The 21,070-nt window shown below is 39.5% G+C and overlaps 2 protein-coding genes across 10 annotated transcripts in view; both read right to left on the reverse strand.

Annotated features, from left to right (window-relative positions):
* gpm6ba (glycoprotein M6Ba) overlaps positions 1-17,453 on the reverse strand; it is a 46,413-nt gene extending 28,960 nt beyond the window's left edge. For 2 of the 3 annotated variants that reach the window (XM_046837525.1, XM_046837527.1), the window contains exon 1: positions 1,447-1,599. In XM_046837525.1, coding sequence (XP_046693481.1) covers positions 1,447-1,516 — 70 coding nt within the window. In that variant the 5' untranslated portion in view covers positions 1,517-1,599. Of the gene's footprint in view, positions 1-1,446; positions 1,600-17,304 lie in introns of those variants that run through there. The other variant, XM_046837526.1, reaches the window with a different exon arrangement.
* An 814-nt stretch (positions 17,454-18,267) lies between these two features.
* On the reverse strand, positions 18,268-20,853 carry gemin8 (gem (nuclear organelle) associated protein 8). 7 transcript variants are annotated; one of them, XM_046837597.1, is made up of 4 exons: positions 20,743-20,853; positions 20,504-20,631; positions 19,761-20,136; positions 18,268-19,042 (listed from the first exon to the last, which is right to left on the reverse strand). In XM_046837597.1, exons 2-4 carry the CDS (start codon positions 20,507-20,509, stop codon positions 18,786-18,788), a joined length of 639 nt encoding a protein of 212 aa, XP_046693553.1. In that variant the 5' UTR covers positions 20,510-20,631; positions 20,743-20,853; the 3' UTR covers positions 18,268-18,785. The 7 variants fall into 7 exon arrangements, with proteins under 7 accessions (XP_046693553.1, XP_046693550.1, XP_046693549.1 ...); XM_046837594.1 differs by lacking the exon at positions 20,743-20,853 and having other exon boundaries at positions 18,268-18,630; positions 18,762-19,042; positions 20,504-20,650; XM_046837593.1 differs by lacking the exon at positions 20,743-20,853 and having other exon boundaries at positions 20,504-20,650.
* Between the last annotated feature and the right edge of the window lie 217 nt (positions 20,854-21,070).

Genomic DNA, 21,070 nt, shown 5'->3' on the forward strand with positions numbered 1-21,070 from the left:
GTGGTTCATCAACGCACCCAATCTGTGCAACAGTGCACAGAAAGGGTGCGGTTGAAGACAACTCCACTATTTATGTTCATTTCGCTATTAAGCATAGGAAATACTCAAGAGAATACTTGACTGTGTGAGTCTCAGATTTATTTCTATGCACAAAAGAAGGGCTAAAATGTTACATATTGAACCAAAGTGCTGGAGTAAATCAATCAAAGCTGGAGATGAAGAAAAGGGGGCAGGGATGCTCAGTGCACTTGAGACCTTATAGTTGCAATTTGTCACTGTGTGTGTGTGTGTGTGTGTGTGTGTGTGTGTGTGTGTGTGTGTGTGTGTGTGTGACAATCCTAGAATCAAATTCATAATCATGCACACACATAAACACAAAAATACACACAAATATGTGCACTAATGCATTCCTTTATTTATAAATATGAACTGAGCTTATGTGTAGCTGATCAATTTTTAATGCGTTTACAATTCAGTCTTACACCAACCCACACCCACACCCATATCCACACGCACACACACACACACACACACATACACACACACCTCTGGTAAAGCCTCAAGTATCAATTGCTTTATGTAATCATTCAGAGTAACACTGTGTGTTCTGGTATATTTCGATGTCTGATGTGATTTATATCATTGATTCTTGACACCTTTCCAATGAGTTAATAAAAGCGCCTTCTTCATCCAGCTACAAACCTGAAATTTGACGTCGAAGCATTAATGGCGATTTAATAATTAATAATAATAATGATAATCACTTGCTGACACTAATGTGTAACACTATTATAGCACAGTCTGTGGAATCCACACCGTTATACTCAATGAATTATGCAATATCAATAATACCCACGCAAACAATAACTGAAAACCAATGCAAAGATTGAGACTGCAACAGAAAAACAACGTAAATAACGTAAACAGCACCTCGGGTGTAAAATGCGGTGCTACAGTCTGCTACAGAAAAAACAAAACCCACCACTTCATGCAACAAAAACAACGATCTGCTCGAACATTACCCTCAATTGCAGTTTACCTGTAGGCTATTCAATACGATATGCTCTAAATGCATTGAAGGATTTTACTGCAAGATGCTGCACCGTTTTGATAAAGTCACCAGCACTTGGCGTGTGCACGCGCTTCTCGACGGATGCAGAAGAAAAACATTGGCAAAACTAAACCCGGGGCTTTAATGCACGTTATTGGATTTTTTTGCCCTTCACCCTAATCAAGCTTCAGAAATGTCTGAGAAATTACAGCTACGGAACACGCAGCGTGGATAAAACCCACAGACAGCACCGAACGATGCTGAAGGGCGCGCGCGCGCCTTTCCCGTCTGCCCGAGCGACGCGCATGCGGCGCACGCGACACACGCTCGGTACGGGCGAATAAACAAAGGGTTCTAGAAAAAAAAAATCTAGGAGAAGTCCCATTTTTCTGTACCTTTGCTCTCCTCTCTTTCATCCTGATTCTCCTCGCTCGTCGCCTCCATAGCTGGTTTCGTTCCATCCATTTGGAAAATCCTTACCAACAATACAGTACTTTGCTCGGTGGATTCGCGCGCCTCTCTCTCTCTCTCTCTCTCTCTCTCTCTCTCTCTCTCTTTGCACAATCCTTCTCAAAGATATGACGTGCTGTCAGGTCGGATTTTGCCTGGTTGGGAGCAATAGTCTACTACAAATAGTTTATTTGAGTGCATACATTATAGTAAGAATCACATATGCACATCAGGAGGTCATCACTGTAGCTTTGGGCTATATATGCACATACTAAAGAAATGCATTAGTGACATCTGTGCACGCTAATAGTTCTGTACATGCATATGTACTTTGCATGCCATATGATTGGGTACATGCAATCATCTCAGCTTGTACCAAGTAGTAGTTTGTGCATATCCCACTTACATGTCTTACAGGTGTACCTTGTATTTGGTACACACAGAAACATAGTCATAATAATACTTGATCTTGGGACTAGTAATGGCTGGTTATGTCATTAGGCCATAATGCGGGTTGAGGAATTCGTTGCAATGCGTTGTAGCATTGGTGACAAACTAACACCAACGATACATTTTTACTGGTTTCATGCAGTGTTATGGCAAATATCAAATATGGTTAACAGAAGAACATTTCCTGAGCTGATCTTCTCACTCACTGTTCGTGACAGGTTTAAGGGTGAACCAGAGATCAAGGCTAGAGAGTGATTAAGTCTGTGTAATAACCCAACAATATTGTCATGAAACTAAGGTCTGGGCAAGAAAGAAATTAGTCTGACTCACTTTTGTAAATTTCCTATATACTAATATTCTACCATCATAGCATAATATTTTGTATCTATGATAGTGTTGACATGTAGTCTTTATATATTTTTAATACAAAATACAATAAAGAAGTAAACCAAGAGAACTAAACTACACAGGTGACAAAATTTGGATAGGCAAGACACTTATGAGAGCTGTAATGCTCTTCATATCCAAACATTTTCAATGATATTTGCCATTTACGGGCTGGGACAAAACGTTTGTGTCCACCGTACTCTGCTTTCTAATAATAAACCATGCAGACAAACACAAAGATGTCATTTGCCCTGAATCCTCTTTAACAGTATTACATATCATACACGTGGCCATACACAGGCGTACGTCCAAGCACAGCTGGCTGAGGGGAAAAGGACTCACTGCAATCCCTTAACATCATCATTACCATTTAAGGTGACTTATCAGCTCAAAGAGGACAGGAGCCCATATTTTACTAGGAGCAGACATTTTAGAGAGGCAATGATTTTACAGCTGTACACAAAAAAAAAAAAAGCTATTACGTGATATCATCAAGTTTATGTTTGAGACAGATGGGACTGATCACAGATCAGAACTAATGCATCTTTATTCTCAGGCTAGACACAAGGTTAAAGGAGAAGTGAAGTGCATTAACATTAAGCTATTTTTTCAGAGTAAAATAATAAATCTTCATCACCTTGTGCTATAAACCTTTTTATATACACTGAGAGTAGACATAAACATCCACAGCTGGCTGTATAACATATGGAGAATGACTATAGACATAAGAGCCAGTATAAACAGTCAAATGTATGTGTATAGACTAGAGGCCACTTTGAAATGAATCTTTTCAGGTGTCGAGGCATTATTGAATATGTAATTATCTTTATTTAAAAGTGAAATGGGGCTATGTCTGTCATGTAAAGAGGTTAGCTGGTTACAGTTGTCAAAGCTTAAAACCAGTTAATAGTACCAAGGCTGTCAGGAAAGACAAAGGCTCATGGAGTGTGATTTAGTTTTGCAAGATTCTGGATGAAAAATATTTTATGCATAAATCATGTGTTAATTCTTTTTTTTCAAACATATTTTTAGGCATAGAACACATCTTTTTATTTCATATTTGTGTCATTATACGCAGTTTCATAATGTATCATCAGGGCAAACGCAATACATAATATCCAATCAGAAATGCCATTCAGAGGGGGGCTGGGCTGAGGAAGCCACAGTTTGTTAAACGCGCAATAAGATAACAGTGTAATCATAACTGCAGAAGCAGAAAAACTTCTGTGTTGTAGTTGATAGCAGTGTCTGGCATGGTTACTGCTCTCATTAAGAAAGCCTTAGCTGTTTGTTATTCTCACACACACACACACACACACACACACACACACACATGCACACACACACACACACACACTTGCACACACACACACACACACACACACACACACACACACACACACACACACACACACACACACACACACACACACACACACACACTTATGCCTTAGTTAGGGTTTGAATACAATATATAATATAATATATGAAAACAATGTATCATAAATATACAATGCATTTGGATAGTTTGCATTTAGAAAGTTTGCACAAATGCATTTTTGTAGACCTAAAACAAAGAAAGCAAACCTTTTTGCATTAATCATAATTAATCATTTATGGTGCCAATAGTTTTGTTGTATGTGCTTTAAAGGTTTAAAGGAAATTTCACAGCAGCATGGATGTAACTCCACCAGGGACAACACCTACTTATTGGTTCCAGTTCAACCAAATGTCACCTCACTTTATCTCTACAAGTGTACTTAAGTTCTCTATGAACCACATCCTTTCTAATAGGTGCAAATCTATGTGCATTTGAAAATACAGTGGAACCTCGGGTTACGAATTTAATTGGTTCCGGTACTTTATTCGTAACCTAAAAAGTTCGTATCCCGATACGCGTGGATAGAGCGTGGGTGGCGATAAGAAAAGAACTGACTTGCCTGTGATTTTTTGGTGCGCGACGTTCATATCCCGAAATTTTTTTCGTAACCAGGGGCAAAAATTTTGATGAACTGCGATTCGTAACCTGAATTATACGTATGCCGGGGCGTTCGTAACCCGAGGTTCCACTGTAGGTATAATTAGGGGATACCCACTCCCTGCCAAGCACTCACAACAAACTATTCTATCTTGTCACTAAAAGTATTTTCCTTTTTAAATGCATCATTGAGCTCATTATCACAATTCCAAATGTATAATTACCATGGTATGTGCCGTGTATAAAATGATCACATATCGCAAACAGACATTCAAATTTTTTGCGTGACACTAGGTTGCTGTGGCTTTGAGACGAGCAAAAATCTACTACCATAGAGCCTTCGCTCCTAAACATAATCCTTTTACAGCTTTGTGACTAAGCCCTGTTCTGTACAGTGTATTATAGCTTAACTAAGGTCAAAATAAGGTCTAAACATAAGCTGCAAGTAATAATGGAGACAACAGAGCGAGTTGTTAAAAACAGAAAGAGGAGGAACTGAAATTAACACCACAATACCCAAATTAGGCCACACAAAATGGCTGACAATAAAAGTGTCTAAACGTCTTCAATATAGGAGGGCTAAACAGGCCTTCAGGGTCTTATAGTCATTAAAAAGTCACAATCAGCAGTGAATAGATCAACTGATAATCAGCTATTGAACATCGTAATTGTTCATGTAGCCTACATAAAGAAATGCATTAAAAGACCTGTCAAACATCAGTACATTTATTCTGATAGATAAATAATTTCTTATTAAGATAACCAGGATGTTATTTTAAAATGTCCTTTTATTTAGCGTTAAAAACATGTATAAACAAGCATTAATTCTCAATTTTACATCCACAAAATATTTTATATTATTTTAATAATTTCCTTAAATGCTTAATAAATAGCATTTATATTTAAATAATATAAAATATTTTCACTAAGGGAACTTCTCTAGGTTACGTATGTAACCCTGGTTACCAGAGGGAACGAGACGTTGCTTCAACAACACTTTGGGGACTCCTCTGCGTCACCATGCTCTGAACCACGTGTGTGATCGGTCCAACAAAAACAAGGAAGCTATAAAAGCACATGCAGTGGAGATGGCGCTAGCTTCGAAAGTGAAGAAGAGGGATTTAGCAGATATTTAAGCAAAAATACTTGGGATTAGACAAGATGTCTAATACTGGGATTAGATAAGATGTCATAACTGGCCTTGTTACTGGTGAAGCCCAGACTGGAGAACCTTGCTAAAGCTAATGCCAGTCTGCTAGAAGTGCTTTGAGTGTAAAGGAGCCAGATGCAGGGAGTGACGCAGTGTCTTGTTCCCTCTGGGAACCAGAGTTACATACGTAACCTAGAGACGTTCCCCTTCAGGAAATTCAGCTGCGTCAACAACGCTTTGGGAACCAGAGCACATTACTGCCAGACTGACCAATCCTTGCCTAGTGTTGATGGGCACAGCAGGGTCGAAGGGCAAAGGAACCAGAAGAGGCACTAAGGTCAAGGCTATAGGACCTGACAAAGGGTCAATGGGGTAGACCAGCCCGTAGCGTTGCAAATGTCCTGGAGAGACACTACAGAGGAAAAGGCCTAAGAGGCCTTCCCTAGTGACTGCTCAGCAAGCAGAGCATGATAAGCTGAAATAGCGGACACGTAAACCTGAAGGGTAGAAGAATGGTTCCTGAAAGAATTCCAGCACTGGGCCAACCGGGCAGTTAACTGGATCTAACTGGTGGCATTTGCACCATATGGTGAACAGGAACCATTTCACAGCATAAAACCTCCTAATGGAGGGAGCTCTGGATTGGAGAATGGTCTCTATTACCTCAGCTGGGAGACCAGAGGCTAAGAGGTGTGCCTCTTGCCTTTAAAGCGCTCCTTGCCTGAGACAGAAGATCCCAGCTGGGAGGAATCTCCCAGGGAGGTTGTTCGAATAGGTTTACCATATCAGCAAACCATGGCTGCCTCAGCCAGCACAGGGTTACCAGAAGGAGATGTACTCCATCCCGGTGAACTCTCTCCAAAACTCCCGGGAGCACTGCAACAGGGGGGGAAACCGTAGAGAGGCGTATCCTCGGCCACGGCTGCACCTTAGCATCCAGTCTGAGAGGAGCTGAGTGAGTGAGGGAAAACCAGAGGGGACAGTTCGAGGTCTCTCGAGTCACAAGCAGGTCCACTTGTGTTCTGTAAAACTTCCTCCATATTTGCTCCACCACTTCTGGGTTTCCATTCCCCGTGCCTCAGCCCTTGGTTCATAATGGCGTCTGCTTCCTGGTTTAAGCACTTTGCCATGTCTAAGGCCCACCAGGTTGATTGAGAACCCTCCGGTCCTCAGCCATCACTGAATGGGTCTCATGTGCAGGGGGCCAAGTGGCATCATGTTGGACCATCAGACCCAGCAGCCTTTGAAACTGCTTTACAGTGAGTGACTGGCCTTCTGTCACTTTTTTAATGGCTGTAAGGATAGAATTGACTCGAGCAGGAGTCATCTCTGCACACATAGGGGTTGAATCCCACACCACGCCTAGATAGGTGGTGCTCTGTACCTCTGTACACTGAGACCGACCTCTGGTGTGCCTATCACAGCTTGAGTGGTGCCAGGGAGGCAGCAAGCCCTGTTTCCAGGCAGAAACTGAGGAAGGCACTCGCTAGAGACCGCTGTGCCCTGAAACAACGGAGGTGGCATGGTCAACAAACCAATCTCCTGAGGGCACTAAGGAGAAGCGACCCCCCTTGTTGAAGATGACAGGTCCCTGGTAAGGGAGGTAAGAGTGGCAATGCCAAGTCTTTGGACAATAACTACTGGTGCAGGGCTGGGCCCGCCAACTGTCTTTTTGCTTTCTGGAACCTGTCGACAACTGTGTTCACAACGTCACCAAACTATCCAATCAGCACGAACAGGACATCCAGGAGAAAGCCTCTGTTCCTGTCAGAAAGGTCGGACAGGGTCAGTATTGGCATCTCTCAGTGGCCAGCACGGCTGCCATAGCTCAGCCAAAGGCCCTAGTTGTCTCCTTAGTGGCCCTGAAAGACAGGTCTGTAGCCCGACGCAATTCCAAGACCTCGTCATTCTTTATTTCATCTCCCTTGTCTAGTTCTTTGAGTAGGTCAGCCTGGTAGGCTTGCAAGACCGCCATGGTGTGCAAACAGCCTCCAGCTTGACCCACCGTCATGTATGCCTTGCCCACCAAAGCCGATGAGGTCCGAAGTGGTTTGGTGGGCAGTAACTCCAGAAGCTCCTCGCACATCCTTGCAGAGGCACGTCCATGGGTTCATCCAAGTTGGCTTTCCCCTCATCCCCCTCCTCAGAGGAAGAGAGGTCAGGTGCTGCACCCTCTCCACAGGGGGGAAAAAATGCAGAAAAACAGGCACTGGAAAATGGTCCTAAATCTGGTGAGGTGAGGAAGGAGAAAGGGACAAGCCTATGTCCCTCTATTTCAGGGGTGGCCAACCCGCGGCTCGCGAGCCGCATGCGGCTCTTTGGCCGGTTTCATGCGGCTCTTACGTTCATATCGATTTCTGTGTGTTTGATTTTTAATGTGCATGTTCGCTTTGCTTACGTTCAATACGGTATTTTTAAGACTTAAATGAGCTTGCCCCTACTGGAAAACTTTGTGGTATATCAGACCTTGGCATGAGGCCAATCATAAATTACAGGGATGCACCGAGAATTTTCGGAAATACCTAAATCACCGAAACAACACGGCAGAAACACAATTGTAATGACACAATAAAAAAGCGCAGCAGCACACGGTTATCTGGATAAGAGCAACATGTCTGCTGTGTGCGGATATCGATTTGCAAAACATGCAATGCTGAAATTTCAAGAGGGGGTGTATCTGCAAAGAGTTTCTCCAAGTCGGGTTTAATTTATCACCTGAAATCCAAACATCCCGATTGCCATTCTAAATATGAGAAGAACGCGGCGCAGAAAAGTAGTCAATCCGAGCATGCGCACTCCGTCTGTAGAGGACGTTTTTGAAAAGGCAGGTAAGTTTTCCAGTGATGGTGCCAAGGCAAAAGGCATAACACAAAAAAGTATGGATTTCATTGCCATTTGAATTGAATTTTCATTTCGGTGCATCCCTAAAATATTATCGTTGGTGTGGCCCTCTGACACAATTCAGGTTTCTCATGTGGCCCCTTGTAAAAATTAATTGCCCACTCCTGCGGTATATTCATCTCACGCACATGCGCATTTGACGAAAATACCGTATTGAACTCAAGCGAAGTGAACACGCACATAAAAAAAAAAAACACAAACAAAGTCCTTGTTTTCTACCCTGAAACACGTGAAATCAAAGCATCGATCTGTTCTGACTGACACCCATGTGAAAGAATTGCTTCGAGTGGCAACAACGGAATACGAGGCAGATTTGAAGGGGATTGTTCAAGGCAAGGAATGCCAAAAGTCCCACTAAGTAACATGCATAGTAAAAGAAAAACGCTATTGTAAATTATTATATTTTTGTTTGTGGACTTGTTGAAACAGAGTTTGTGTGTGTGAGACAGTGCACACAATGTTCATTGTTGAAAATGACTGTCCTGTGGTCTTAGAACTGTAGGAATTTCTGTCATTATGTTGGTGTGTGACATTTACAATAAATCTGGCTGAGCAGAGGTGTGTGTGTGTGTGTGTGTGTGTGTGTGTGTGTGTGTGTGTAAGAGGAAGGGATGGGTGATGTTCATGTGTGCCCATGTGTATGATGTGGCTCTTTGCGGTAACACGGTCAAAAATGTGGCTCTCGGTCTCTGACTGGTTGGCCACCCCTGCTCTATTTGCTAACCCCATCACCACAAACACTGCTTCGCATAGGCGGAAGTGGAGCCAGAACCTTGAGGAATGCTAGCGAGAGCGCCCTCCACGAAAAGCGCTCTGCGGGAGCGGAGCATACGCAAGGATATGTGTCTGCAGTGGGACCAGTCGGCTCTCTCAAGAACCGACCGAGCGTGCTCCACTCCTAGACAAGCCACACAGCCGGAAAGACCGCTTGCCTTAGTTCTGCTTTTCCATTTTTGTATTTTAATAATTTTCTTTTACCTCTTACTTACCTGCGGCAAACATACTGACACACACAGCGCTTCCTGAACAATCAAAAGCTAGTGCAGTCTCCACTGCATGTGCTTTTATAGCTTCCTGGTTGTGACGTTGCGCTTTTCCGTTAGACTGATTACACACATGGTTCAAAGCGTGGTCATACAGAGGTGTTCCAAGAGCATTGTTGGCATTGTTCACTGCGGTGAGTTGTACTTTAGCCAAACGTAAAATTTTAGCTTGCTAATGACTCTGTAAAAAGATACATTTTACAAGTTGTACAAGTTTAGAGTACAAGTTGTTGTTTGGTCAGAAACTGTGTATTTGATCAACAAGCAGAAGACAATTATTTTCTAAATTCTCCGAGAGTTTGTAAGGAGCTTTCTATGAATGCTCATACCAATAATGATACCTGTATGGTTATATTTAAATATCTCCTAAGAAAATAACCCATTCTTTTCTTTTTCAGACACACATAGACAGTCCAGTTCATAGCTGTAAGACAGTCCAGTTCATAGCTGTAGAGTGAGAACTAATAAATAGTTCTTACTCTAAAGTACATTGTTTGGGATAATCATTGTGCACATCTATTTTAGGTTTGGGGTCATTCCCAAGTTGTAGTGCAATTAAACTCTTTATTTATTGGCTTGATATGTCTGGTTATTTAATCATCATTGAACATTGAATCGAATCATACATTTAACCATTGTCAAAAACCCAACTCACAAATTGTGGATTAATGTACTGTTTGAATAAATGTAGGACTACACTGATTGTTTAGATGCTGTATGTACTGATTTCCATGTCTGGTTACTGTTGGCCATGCAAACATTAGACATGTCTCCTGCAGTAACCTTTCCATTATAGATCTTTCATGTGATCCAAGAAGAGCTACAGTGAAAGTTACAGTTTTATGAAACTTCTATAAACAACAGCAGAAAAAACTTTTTGACATTTGACTAGCAGGTGAGATGTAGGCACTCCATGTAGCATAAAAACAATACTGTGCAAATGTTCTGTGTTAAAGTGCAAAACGAATGCTCAAGGGATAAATGTTATGTGTTTAGGAAACTTGGAAGCAGTCATGTGGTGGTCAGGTCACTTGTAAAAGGGTAAGCGATGACTAATGTGCATGGCATGCTTCTGGAAAACTCAGTAGATTTATAAATCAACTGAGGCATCTTCACAAGCATACAAACACAAGCATGAACCAGTTATCGTGTAGATCGCAATGTATATTATGATTCTTTAAATATTGATTACACAAACAGATATAGAAGTTATTACCATTATATATAGGGCACCTGACCTTCTGCTTAAAAGCATTTCTCCAATCATCCTTAATATTTGCAAACCAGTAAGTGCTTTTTCAAAACAATTTGTACAAACAGAAAAAGCTAAGTATTTGTGTCATTTGTGACATGTCATTCCCATCAAAATGAAAAGTCCCTTTGTCATTGTTCACAAACAATTTTATCAAAATGTTTAGTCGTGTTGTCAGTATGATGGTGCACAGTTTCAGGATTTCTTGATAAAATATGGTTTGGATCACAGTGACCGAAAATGCACAAAATTTGACTCCCATCTGTACTGCATCTATGCTCAGCAGCACAAATTAATTTATTTGATTGCATATTTGATTTATATTCATTGCAAGAGACCGGACAGGAGTCACATTTTTACTGTACTATACAAGTGTTTGTTTCTTAGTTGTTCATCCATTTTCAGAATGTATAATTCTTTGTTTTGCTCTGTCTGTATACACTCTCCAATTTAAGGTTTACAAGAATCACCTTTGGCCTGTTTTAGAGAACTAGTTGATTATTGGTTGATCTGATTCATTAGTTACATTCAAATTTTATCTGCACAATTCATCAATTCAAGACACATTTACAAAAAAAAATTTAGATGACAGATGATGATAACTGGTTTAACCATTTTGCATTCTATGACTGATGCTGAGATGTTATTGGGGTTAAAACTATTCAGGTGGAACTAGTGTAATATATTTTGATCAACATTACCCAAACAGCTGATAATGTAGGAAACAGCAGACAATTGTACACAATCAATTAAATAAATCTAACAAAGCATTCATAATTTGATCAAAGCAACAAGAAATGTTCTTATGATGTGCACATGTGACTAAATGACATGGAGGTTGAACAAGGAGCTTTGAGAGTTTAATTTCTGGTCTAAGAAATGCTCTAAAGCATATAAGATATAAGATTATTTTATATCCTCATCTGTAAGTCTGAACATTGTTTATAGTACTTACTGTAGCTCATCCTTAGTTGTGATTCTAGCTTTGTTGTTATACATGAATTTGCCTGTGCTATGTTAGACTTCACATCACATCTCACCACAACACAACCCCCATTGACCATGTTTTGATTCTGTGACCCTGTTGCTATAGAGATGATCATGGGAGCTTGTTTTCAACTAGTTTATTGCTGCCCTCTGAACTTGGTCTTGATTGAACATTGACATTCGCTTAGAAATGGAGTTCCACTGGGAAGGGTGTGTATGTGTATGTGTGTGTGTGCACTTGCATAAAGAGTGTATAGGTGTGGCACGAGAACCTACAAACAATGAAAAATATGTATGAATAGAATCATATAAAAAACTATTGTTAATCTAATTACTATAAAGTCTAAACTATGAGGTTTCCCTAAGAGATCTATTAATATATTTAAATATAGTTTTAATCAAAATATTTAATCTATCTAAAAGAAAAGGTGAATTATTTTATTTTCTTTTATATATAAAATACAATTTTCCAGACTCATCCCATCCCGGGTGTTTTCCTGCTTCTCATCCAGTGTTTATGGAATAAACTTTTAGTACATCTCCATAAGTTTTAAAAGTCTACCAGAAATTACCATAGACTGCTGAGTCCTTCACGCTAATGAACCAGGACATTAAAGATAACAGTCTGCCACTGTGGCCCACTTAAGGCTGTATTTGTCTCTGTCATTTTATTTCCAACCCCATCATTATAAGACCCCCCTTTCCAGATGTCATTGATTACAAAGTTGGATTAGAGTAATGTTTGTATCATAGTTTGAATTTAAATGTCTGGGATTTGTTAAAAAATCACCAAACAGAACACAGAATTAATAAAAATTGCCCTTAAATCACACTTTTTTGCTTGTGAAATGCTTAACAGAGACAGTTGCATTTAAAATCAATTGGGAGCACCTACAAGGTTGTTTTCCCTTCTGGTTGAATACACTTTCCTCTCCTCTATCACCCTCTATCACTCAATCCCTGCCGACACACACACACACACACACACACACACACACACAAATACACAGTGATAGAGAGACAAACAGCTGCTCCTGGGTTCCCCAGACGCCTTTGTTTTTGTTTAGTAAGCCGTATCATTGGAGGAGGCCTGTTCTGGAGGGAACAGGGAGTGAAAAACTCTCAAAGAGACGATGAAGATGGCTGGAGGGGGAGAAATGGTACACGGGCCACATGCCATGGGGCAAACTCACCCCCAATTCCATCAACCCCAAAGCCTGCCTCCCACTAATGCCATTGTGTATTATAATGGACCTGTCAATCTTAGAAATGCTAAATACAGAGCAACATTTGTTTGAGTACAGTTTTTTCATTTGCATGAGTTTCCACTGAATATAAGATGGTTAACATATTCCCTGCTGATGATTCCAGGTTACTAGCAAATGCAGGCTGCTCTTAAATAAATAATCAAATAATTGGTTTATTTGGTTAAATTAAAGAATAGATAAAGATTTCCATTCACATGTCTGAAATGGCATATCTTATTCTCCACAACCTGCATGGTTCCAGTACATGTCACCCATGCAGATACCCATGCATGATTTTAAAATAAAAAATATCAGATGATTAAATACTTTTTTTTTACAGAAGAAAAGCATAAACATTTTATTTATTTTTTATCCAAACACAAACATACTGTTCAATCATACATTTTGCATACTTCTTGAGTTTATTCAGTATTTTTTTGCCTAGTGAGACAAGGACTAATAATAACTTTCATATGAGCCTTGACTTATTACCATCGATTTTAACAAAGCAGAATAAGATTAATCTACATAGCTAGAAAATTCCTAAAGTCGACCACTAATGAACAACTGATCAGCATCTAGCACACAGTCTAGCAGCTTTTTGGTTTGCAAATTTTGGATATGCTTTCTGAAGTTCATTAATATGTACGTAATACGGTACGTTTTTAAAAAAAAACACATAGTCCACCTAATTTTCTTAGTTTTTACACACAATTTTTTTTAGCTAGAAAAACATTATCTACACACAATCCTCCTTACCTTGTAGTCTTTTTAAACTAGTTAAGGTGGAAAACAATAACACCCTGGCAGCCCTGTAATTAACCACTCTGGCAATTGCTTCACAACCTCTAAAAAGGTTCAAGTCAAGAGGCTTTTATTGTTCATATAGAGGCTTTTATTGTTCATATAGAGTAAGCATGGGGCAGTGTGAGTCTTGTACCAATGGGCTTGTACAATGTTTGTGCTTGTTGCAAGTCCGGTTTTTGACCATTGGGCACAAACATTTTTGAATGGAAACTAAATGGGGCATTAAGCATGTACTAATTTCTCTATATTTGCAAAGATAACTCTGATTAATGTTATATATCTAAACCTAAACTTTACTCTAAACCTAACATTATCCTCAGTAACCAAGAAAGATTAGCCTAAGATCTTTTGGCTCTTTAAATAAAAGCTGTAATTTTCTATCCTCAAAAAAATCCTGATTTCTTTACTCACTAGAACTCTTATATGTGTGCCAACACACACAAGCACACACTCCCACACAGCAGTAATGTAGCCCCCAAAGATGTAGCCCCCTTAAAACAAAAGCAGTAATGGCTCCTATGCCCCTCTTACTCTCTATTATCATAAATGATTATAGTTAAGTAAAGCCTGATCCTGTCCCATAATCCTTTTGGACCAGATTCGCAAAGATGGAGGGACATCATGACCTCAGAGAAATGAGCATGTCTAAACTCCCAGAACTATCCCTCAGGAATGTATGGTTCTGCACCATTTGCCATCAAGAAATTCTGCCGTGATTGCTTGAAAATATCTTTATGCAGCTATGTTAATGACAACCATGTGTTTTCTGCTCACAAGGAAAGCATATCAGACAAAAAATAGAAAAATAGATCTGCCATTGCAATCTCACAACTGCTACCGAGACTGGATGCCTTGAATAAACAAACTCCATATCAGAATTTTTTGTCATCAGTCATAAAAAGCAATAATTTGGGCTGAATTAAGCCTTACTTAGAGAATGCTTGTCCATAGAGCAGAAGATGTACTGAAGCAGTGGGCTGCATTGGCAGTAATGAATCATTATAAACAACTGCACAGTAAAGACAAAAACAATTAGTAAATGAAAAGGCATTAAATGCTTTACTGCACAAGGACAGAAGCTCACACAGCACAGTCTTCAGCTCAGCCAAGTAAACAATGAAATACAGAGGCAGCAACTTTTATATAAATAAAAATGCTAATGAAGGGCCAGTTTTTCACATCAATATATTTCATTTAAAGGAATATTTTAACCAATCATTAACTGCTTGTGCTTTTTTTAAGCATTCAATTTTGTATTGTGTTTATTAAAGTAAGGGATTTCAAACTTTAAGTAGGACAATAAACCAGTGCACAAATCAAGCTCCATAAAGATATGGCTTTCATTAGTTGGAGTGGCCTGTTTAAGTGCCCCTGACCTCAACCCTAGTGAATACCTGTGAAATTAGAAGGCTGGTTGCACCCGAGGCCTCCTCACCCAACATCAGTACCTTACTTTAAAAACACCCTTGTGACTGAATGAACGAAAAACTCTACAAGCACAAAAACCAGAAGTCTGAATGTTATTAGAACAGCAATGAGGACTAAATGTGTAATGTTATGTCCAAAATCGACATATAAATCTTATAGTCAGGTGTCCAAAAATTTAGTCTAGCAGAAAATGTAACAATGTAACATTTAAAAAAATATATATTATGTTGACATTTTTTTTTTTTAAACTATCATTCTATTCTGTTCTAAATTCACCAAAATAACTATATTTATGGAGTGTCCTAGGATGAAAGAAACATCATTAGCAATAATATTACTTAGTATAATTCTCTACTGCTTGGCAATATGTCCCCAATGTAGATTTTACAGTCTGGAAAACGAATGACAGCTTCTGTTTTATAGCACCAATGCTCCACTGTTCCTGTGGCAACAGCAGGGATACTTTGGCAAGCTTCATACACAAGATAGCAGCCCCAAATATGGAGCAACATTCTTTCGCAGCCATCGTGATTCTGTGTGTGTTTAATGCTAGGCAGCGAGGGGAGATGATGCAGTGTGTGTGTGTGTGAGAGAATAGGTGGGTAAACTGTTGCTAAGAAACTGACGCTGCAAAGGAGCTAAATGGAAAGTCACACGGCTCTCAGTGGCAATAAGAGCAGCCCTGGGGCGAAGGCGCTGTCCGTGTTTGTATGCTGGTTCAGAAGCAACTCTCAATCCCTGAGCCCTAATCCTAACTTGAATGCAAAGCTGATCTCAGTGCAGTGAAAAAAGGGTGTTTACGTATGTTACATTTGAATAGAAACCACATAGTTCTAGCAAATCAAACTGACCAATTAGGAGATTTCCACATGGAACAGTCTGGTTTAGTCGTACAGAAACAACTTTGTCCTTATATAATGCAGATTTCAGGAGCTTTACTGTGTTTTTTAGAATCATCTTAACCCACTGATTTCCATTTGAACTGATAATAGACCACATTTCTCTTTTTTCAAACCTAATTTTGTGGTCAGAAAAAAACAAAGCATATGCATAGAAAACCACTTTAACATGTTTTTTATAAGGAAAATAATGAAAAGAAGTGAAAAAAGCAAACGAGAAGTGAAACCCAACATCAGAACAGCCCTCGGCCTTAACATTTGAATAAGAGTAGATGGAGATCTCCATGGAGAGTTCAGGACATAATCCAATTGAGGTTGAATCTTAAATGGCTTGGCCCACATGGGTATTATGTAAGATCCCGGACTGGGCGTTTCTAAAGGTGGTTAATGGGATGTCACCTGCCACCATGGTAAGCTAAACACTGTAGGAACAGCTGGAGGTATGCCTTTATTCTTTATGCCCTAAATCAAGCCCAGACCTTACAGTTCATTTTAATTTTAGATAAAGTAGGTTTCTTCTTACACACTTTGCACTTTCCTCTCCAGTTAAGTATGACATATTGTCTTTAGGATATACAAAACCCAAATGCGATTTTTATCAATCCTCACTGCAGAGTGCTGGCATTAGCACAGCAAGCAGCTGTAAAATCTCGCTGTGTATAGAGAGCTGGCCATGGATGGGTGGTGGGAAAGTTATCATTCCAAAGACACAGTGAGAACAAATGAGGCGAGGAATTCTTTCCCATGAATCTGCTCCATTTAATGTGATTAGGGCCAGCAGCACACTTAAGGGCACACACACAACACCACCATAATAATGTCATTAGCAAATGAAAGGAATATATTCTGCATATGTTTGTTTATGGCTGGTACAAGAAAAATAATAATAATTATATATATATATATATATATATATATATATATATATATATATATATATATATATATATATATATATATAAATTAAATAAAATTGTAGAACTATGTTACATTGAAATGCAGCCAACAATTACAAAATGCATTCACAATGACTCTTAATCTTAAATCCTAACAAACAAACAATATTTTCAGTTATTTTGTCAAATACTAATCATTCAATTTAAGGAATGTAGCCTTCGGGAAAAAGTGATTCAGTTATGCAGCAAAGTAGCCAACAAATACATTGCGATTATGCTTCATAAATAATCCCAGATTATGCTGAGCTACTTAGTTTAAAATGCTTTAAGAAAGGACAGAATTTCAGATTGATGATCTTTAAGTATAAAAGGACTTACCCATTGTATTAAGTTTGCAGGAGTGTGGGAAGCCGGCGCTTTAGTGAAGCAAGTGGACGTCCTGCACAACAAAACAAAAGTGCTGTTCCAGTTTGTGCCCACTGTCCCAACTTGGGTCACTTCAATGACGTCTATGCTTGGGGGCTACCAAATGGGGCCCCTTTGGGCACAAAGGAGGGTGTTGGGGAGAATAGCTATTGCAACAAATGCTATCCTGAAGAGCTTTTGAACCCTAAAAGTGCATTCCATATTTTTTTGTGGATAATTAGATTGTGTTGATATGTTGGTGTGATGTGATATCTTGACTTTGGTATGCTACCCTTGATAAGATGTATGGTGTGAATGCAAATCTAATCATTTACATCTGTCATGACAAAAACAGTGTATTCATGAACCTGGTGAAGGAGATCAAATCCTAATCATATTTAATGTGTTGTTTGTGGATGGAGCTGAATGCAGCTTACTTTATAGACTAAAACACTCCGGACAAACCAGTGTTCCCTCTTTTAGCCAAACACCACCCCAAGTAAATTTGGGTTGTGAACACACACGAGATTGTACAGGGTAAGAATGACTACTCGGGGAGCGCAAGGGAATATAAATTGCCGGATGCTCATGGAAAAAAGTAGCCATGGAAACCAGAATCCGGGCAGGCTGGGAACTCTATTCAAGTTTGGGCCGTCTGGCATAATGCCGATGGTTTCCTGAGTGGGCAAACACACTGATGAGCCAAAGCTCCTAAATACTGCAGCCTGAGGAGCAAATCTCCACATTTCTATGTGCAGATACAGTTTTTTTCTCAATACACAAATAACCAATTATTTTCCAGTATTATCATTTGTGGAAAAGTTTTAACTTTGAAAAATTCTAGAATATACTTTTTTTTTTTTAAAGCTCAAAAACATAAGACATTCATTAATCAAACAAATCCAATTCATTTCCAAATCAACAGTCACACTAAACTTTAATCCAATGCATTTTATTACAAAACTTACCATTCACATTAAAATATACTTTTTCATATATAAACATGGGAAATTGAACAAAGAGCATACCAAGCACAGGAAAGGTGAAAAAGTAGAACAGACAGAACAGACAAAAACCATAGGGGAGGCTCTGACCTAGTTAGTGAGAATTTGCTCTGTGAACGACAAAACAAAGAACTTGATGCATACGATATCTACATCATTAATGGGCTTGAAGAAGGGAAAAACCACAGAAGAGTAATGAACAGCAAAATGAAAAAAGGACAAAAACAGGACAGAACTCTTCCATCCAACACTTCCCAGATTAGCAGGTGTCATGAGAGAGTCTTGGAGTCTAGGACTGCAACACAGAAAATATTTCCCATAAGTCTGACACTAACAACTACATACAAATATACACCAGTCTGATGTTATTAGGATGAATGTTGTATTAATATGAAATTTGTTTGTCTAAGAGCTGGAGATCATTACTGGAGCAGCACTGAGTCAATCCGTTCACAGCTTTAACGGTATTACAGGCCAGTATTTGGGCTGCTTGCGGTCACAGTTGCGGTCAAAGTTGAGCTGCATGGCTGTTTCCATGCCCTGGATTTTGGCTGCATCTTTTCCATACAGCTTCTTCATCTCAGCACTCCTCCTCTCACCCGGGCGCTCGGCTGGGGCTTGGGCACTCCGCCTCCAAGAACGGTGCAGATCCTGGTCAGCCGGTACGTAGGCTTCCTGTCGCTCTGCTTCCATCTGCTGTTGCCTCTCTGTAAAACAAGAAAAAATGTCTGCCACTGTAAGTGCTAGAGGCAGAAAACATAAAACATAAAAGTAATTTCCAAATGATGTACAAATGCTGCAGCACAGTTTGCAATATTAACTGTACAACAAGACAATATATTTGGTAATATCTGGGGGGTGGAAAAAAAAAAGAGTTAGATGTACAGAATTTTGGGGTGAGAACAGTTTGCACCTTTGGAATGAAAGACTTTCTTCAAATAACAGTGTAAAGGTAAATTATGCCTTTTTTAAATCCATTTTTCTCCTCAGGTTGATCATCTTCTAATTTAGACCCACCACAAAGATCTTCCCTGTCATACATCAGCTACCAACTGGAGAGGTTGATGTGGCACATGAAGAAAGTGGAAAGTGGATCTTATCAGATTTAATGCTGTCTAAGGAAAGGGAAACAAACTTGGAAAAACATGCCCTCACAGATAACCATGACTGTTTAACATCACCGTGAGTGACAGAGGACAGAGAGAATACTGTCCCTTCCAAACTGACAGCATGGACAATACTGCCAGCAATCTTATAATCTAAAGATCACTGGTCAATTGGACAGTTGGTATTTTGGTTGTACACTAAACCATAGCAGGCGTGTGGTTTTGATTAAGTATGTGATGAGTTTGTGGGATATTTACAGTTTTGTTACCATTGTACCACAAGGGCAAATATGAATCTTTCTATTTCATGCACACATACTCAGTTCCTCTTTGTGGCGCTCAGTCTGAGCGAAATATTGCCGTAACTCAGCCGTGATATCCATTTTGCTGACATCGTACTCTAACTCGCTTTCCTCCGAGCTCTCAGAAGCTGAGCTGTCTGCTTCATCCTCCATCCGTCTCCTTGTTTGTGTAGGACATCTGTGTGCTGTCTCTTTATCGTGCCAGTCTGCGTAGCGACGTGGCAGGGTGGGAAACACGGGGTAAAAAGCAGGGTCATATGCAGACTGTATGGCCTTGTTGTATGCCCGCCGGTGCCTCTGGAACCAGCTCATAGCCTGCTGGTAATGCTGCCAGTACCGGGTGTACACTGGGTGGGTGTACCACATGTCCATGTCCATGTCCTCCTGACTGTCCTGTATGAGGGGAAAAAAGACCAATAAAGGTCATAATGACTCTTATTACTTTAGAAGGGTAAAACTAATAAAATTAAAGTGGATTGTACCATTTTTAACATTGCATACTGACACATATTATTAGGGAAATATAAATACAAGGAATTAAACACACAAATTAGGTCATAAGTAGAATTGTACTTATGCTGGCTGCATCCCAATCCACCTCTTCCTGGTTCTATATTGCACAATATGACGAGTGGAAGTCATATCATACCCAGACTAGTGCACTTTGTAGGGAGTGACTAGGATAATGAGATGTAGCCATGCTCATCCAGGCTATGCTACTCTGGTTAGCAAATAATGTAATACGTAACGTTGCTCTTACCATCATACCGGTGTGTGTTTGTTTTCTTAATTGAAGATGGAAATAAATAAATAAAAGTTCGTTGAAGGTGCATGTATCACTCCTAGCTCTGATGCTTCCTGTTAATCTACTTCCGGTACACTGGAACTCTGGGAAAATACCCGACATATAAAAATACAAATTCATGTGTCGACCTTACAATATACAGTATGTTATTATAATAATATTACTACTAATAATAAACATATATAAATATTTACTTTTAGTGTTTGTTTGTTTTTTTGACTTGTGTGATATTAAATGAGTATGATGTGTTTGGTTTCACAGGATTTCACTCAGGCAGGCTCTAAAAGAGGAATTTGTCGCCCCCTCTCGGTCAGATTAATACACAGCATCTACTGTTGACAATAGAATAAAAAATTTTATTAAAATTTAATAAAAATGACTAAATATTTAAAAAGCGCACAGATTTGAGATGTCTGATACAATTCTGCTACTATGGTAAAATAAGGCATTTACATGAGCACAGAACCTCAGCCATCAGGCTAGAAACCGCTGACATTAAAATCGAAAATGAGTGATATTTTA

Source organism: Silurus meridionalis, chromosome 24 (assembly GCF_014805685.1).
Source record: "Silurus meridionalis isolate SWU-2019-XX chromosome 24, ASM1480568v1, whole genome shotgun sequence".
Lineage (NCBI taxonomy): Eukaryota > Metazoa > Chordata > Actinopteri > Siluriformes > Siluridae > Silurus > Silurus meridionalis.

Excerpts from the sequence above, each read along its gene's own strand:
- gemin8 (XM_046837594.1), bottom strand. The coding sequence starts at position 20,650 with ATGTCGGGTATTTTCCCAGAGTTCCAGTGTACCGGAAGTAGATTAACA. Across the intron at positions 20,137-20,503 it reads AAACACACACCGGTATGATG|GACAGTCAGGAGGACATGGA; the intron begins GTAAGAGCAACG and ends CCCCTCATACAG. Across the intron at positions 19,043-19,760 it reads GCGCCACAAAGAGGAACTGA|AGAGGCAACAGCAGATGGAA; the intron begins GTATGTGTGCAT and ends CTTGTTTTACAG.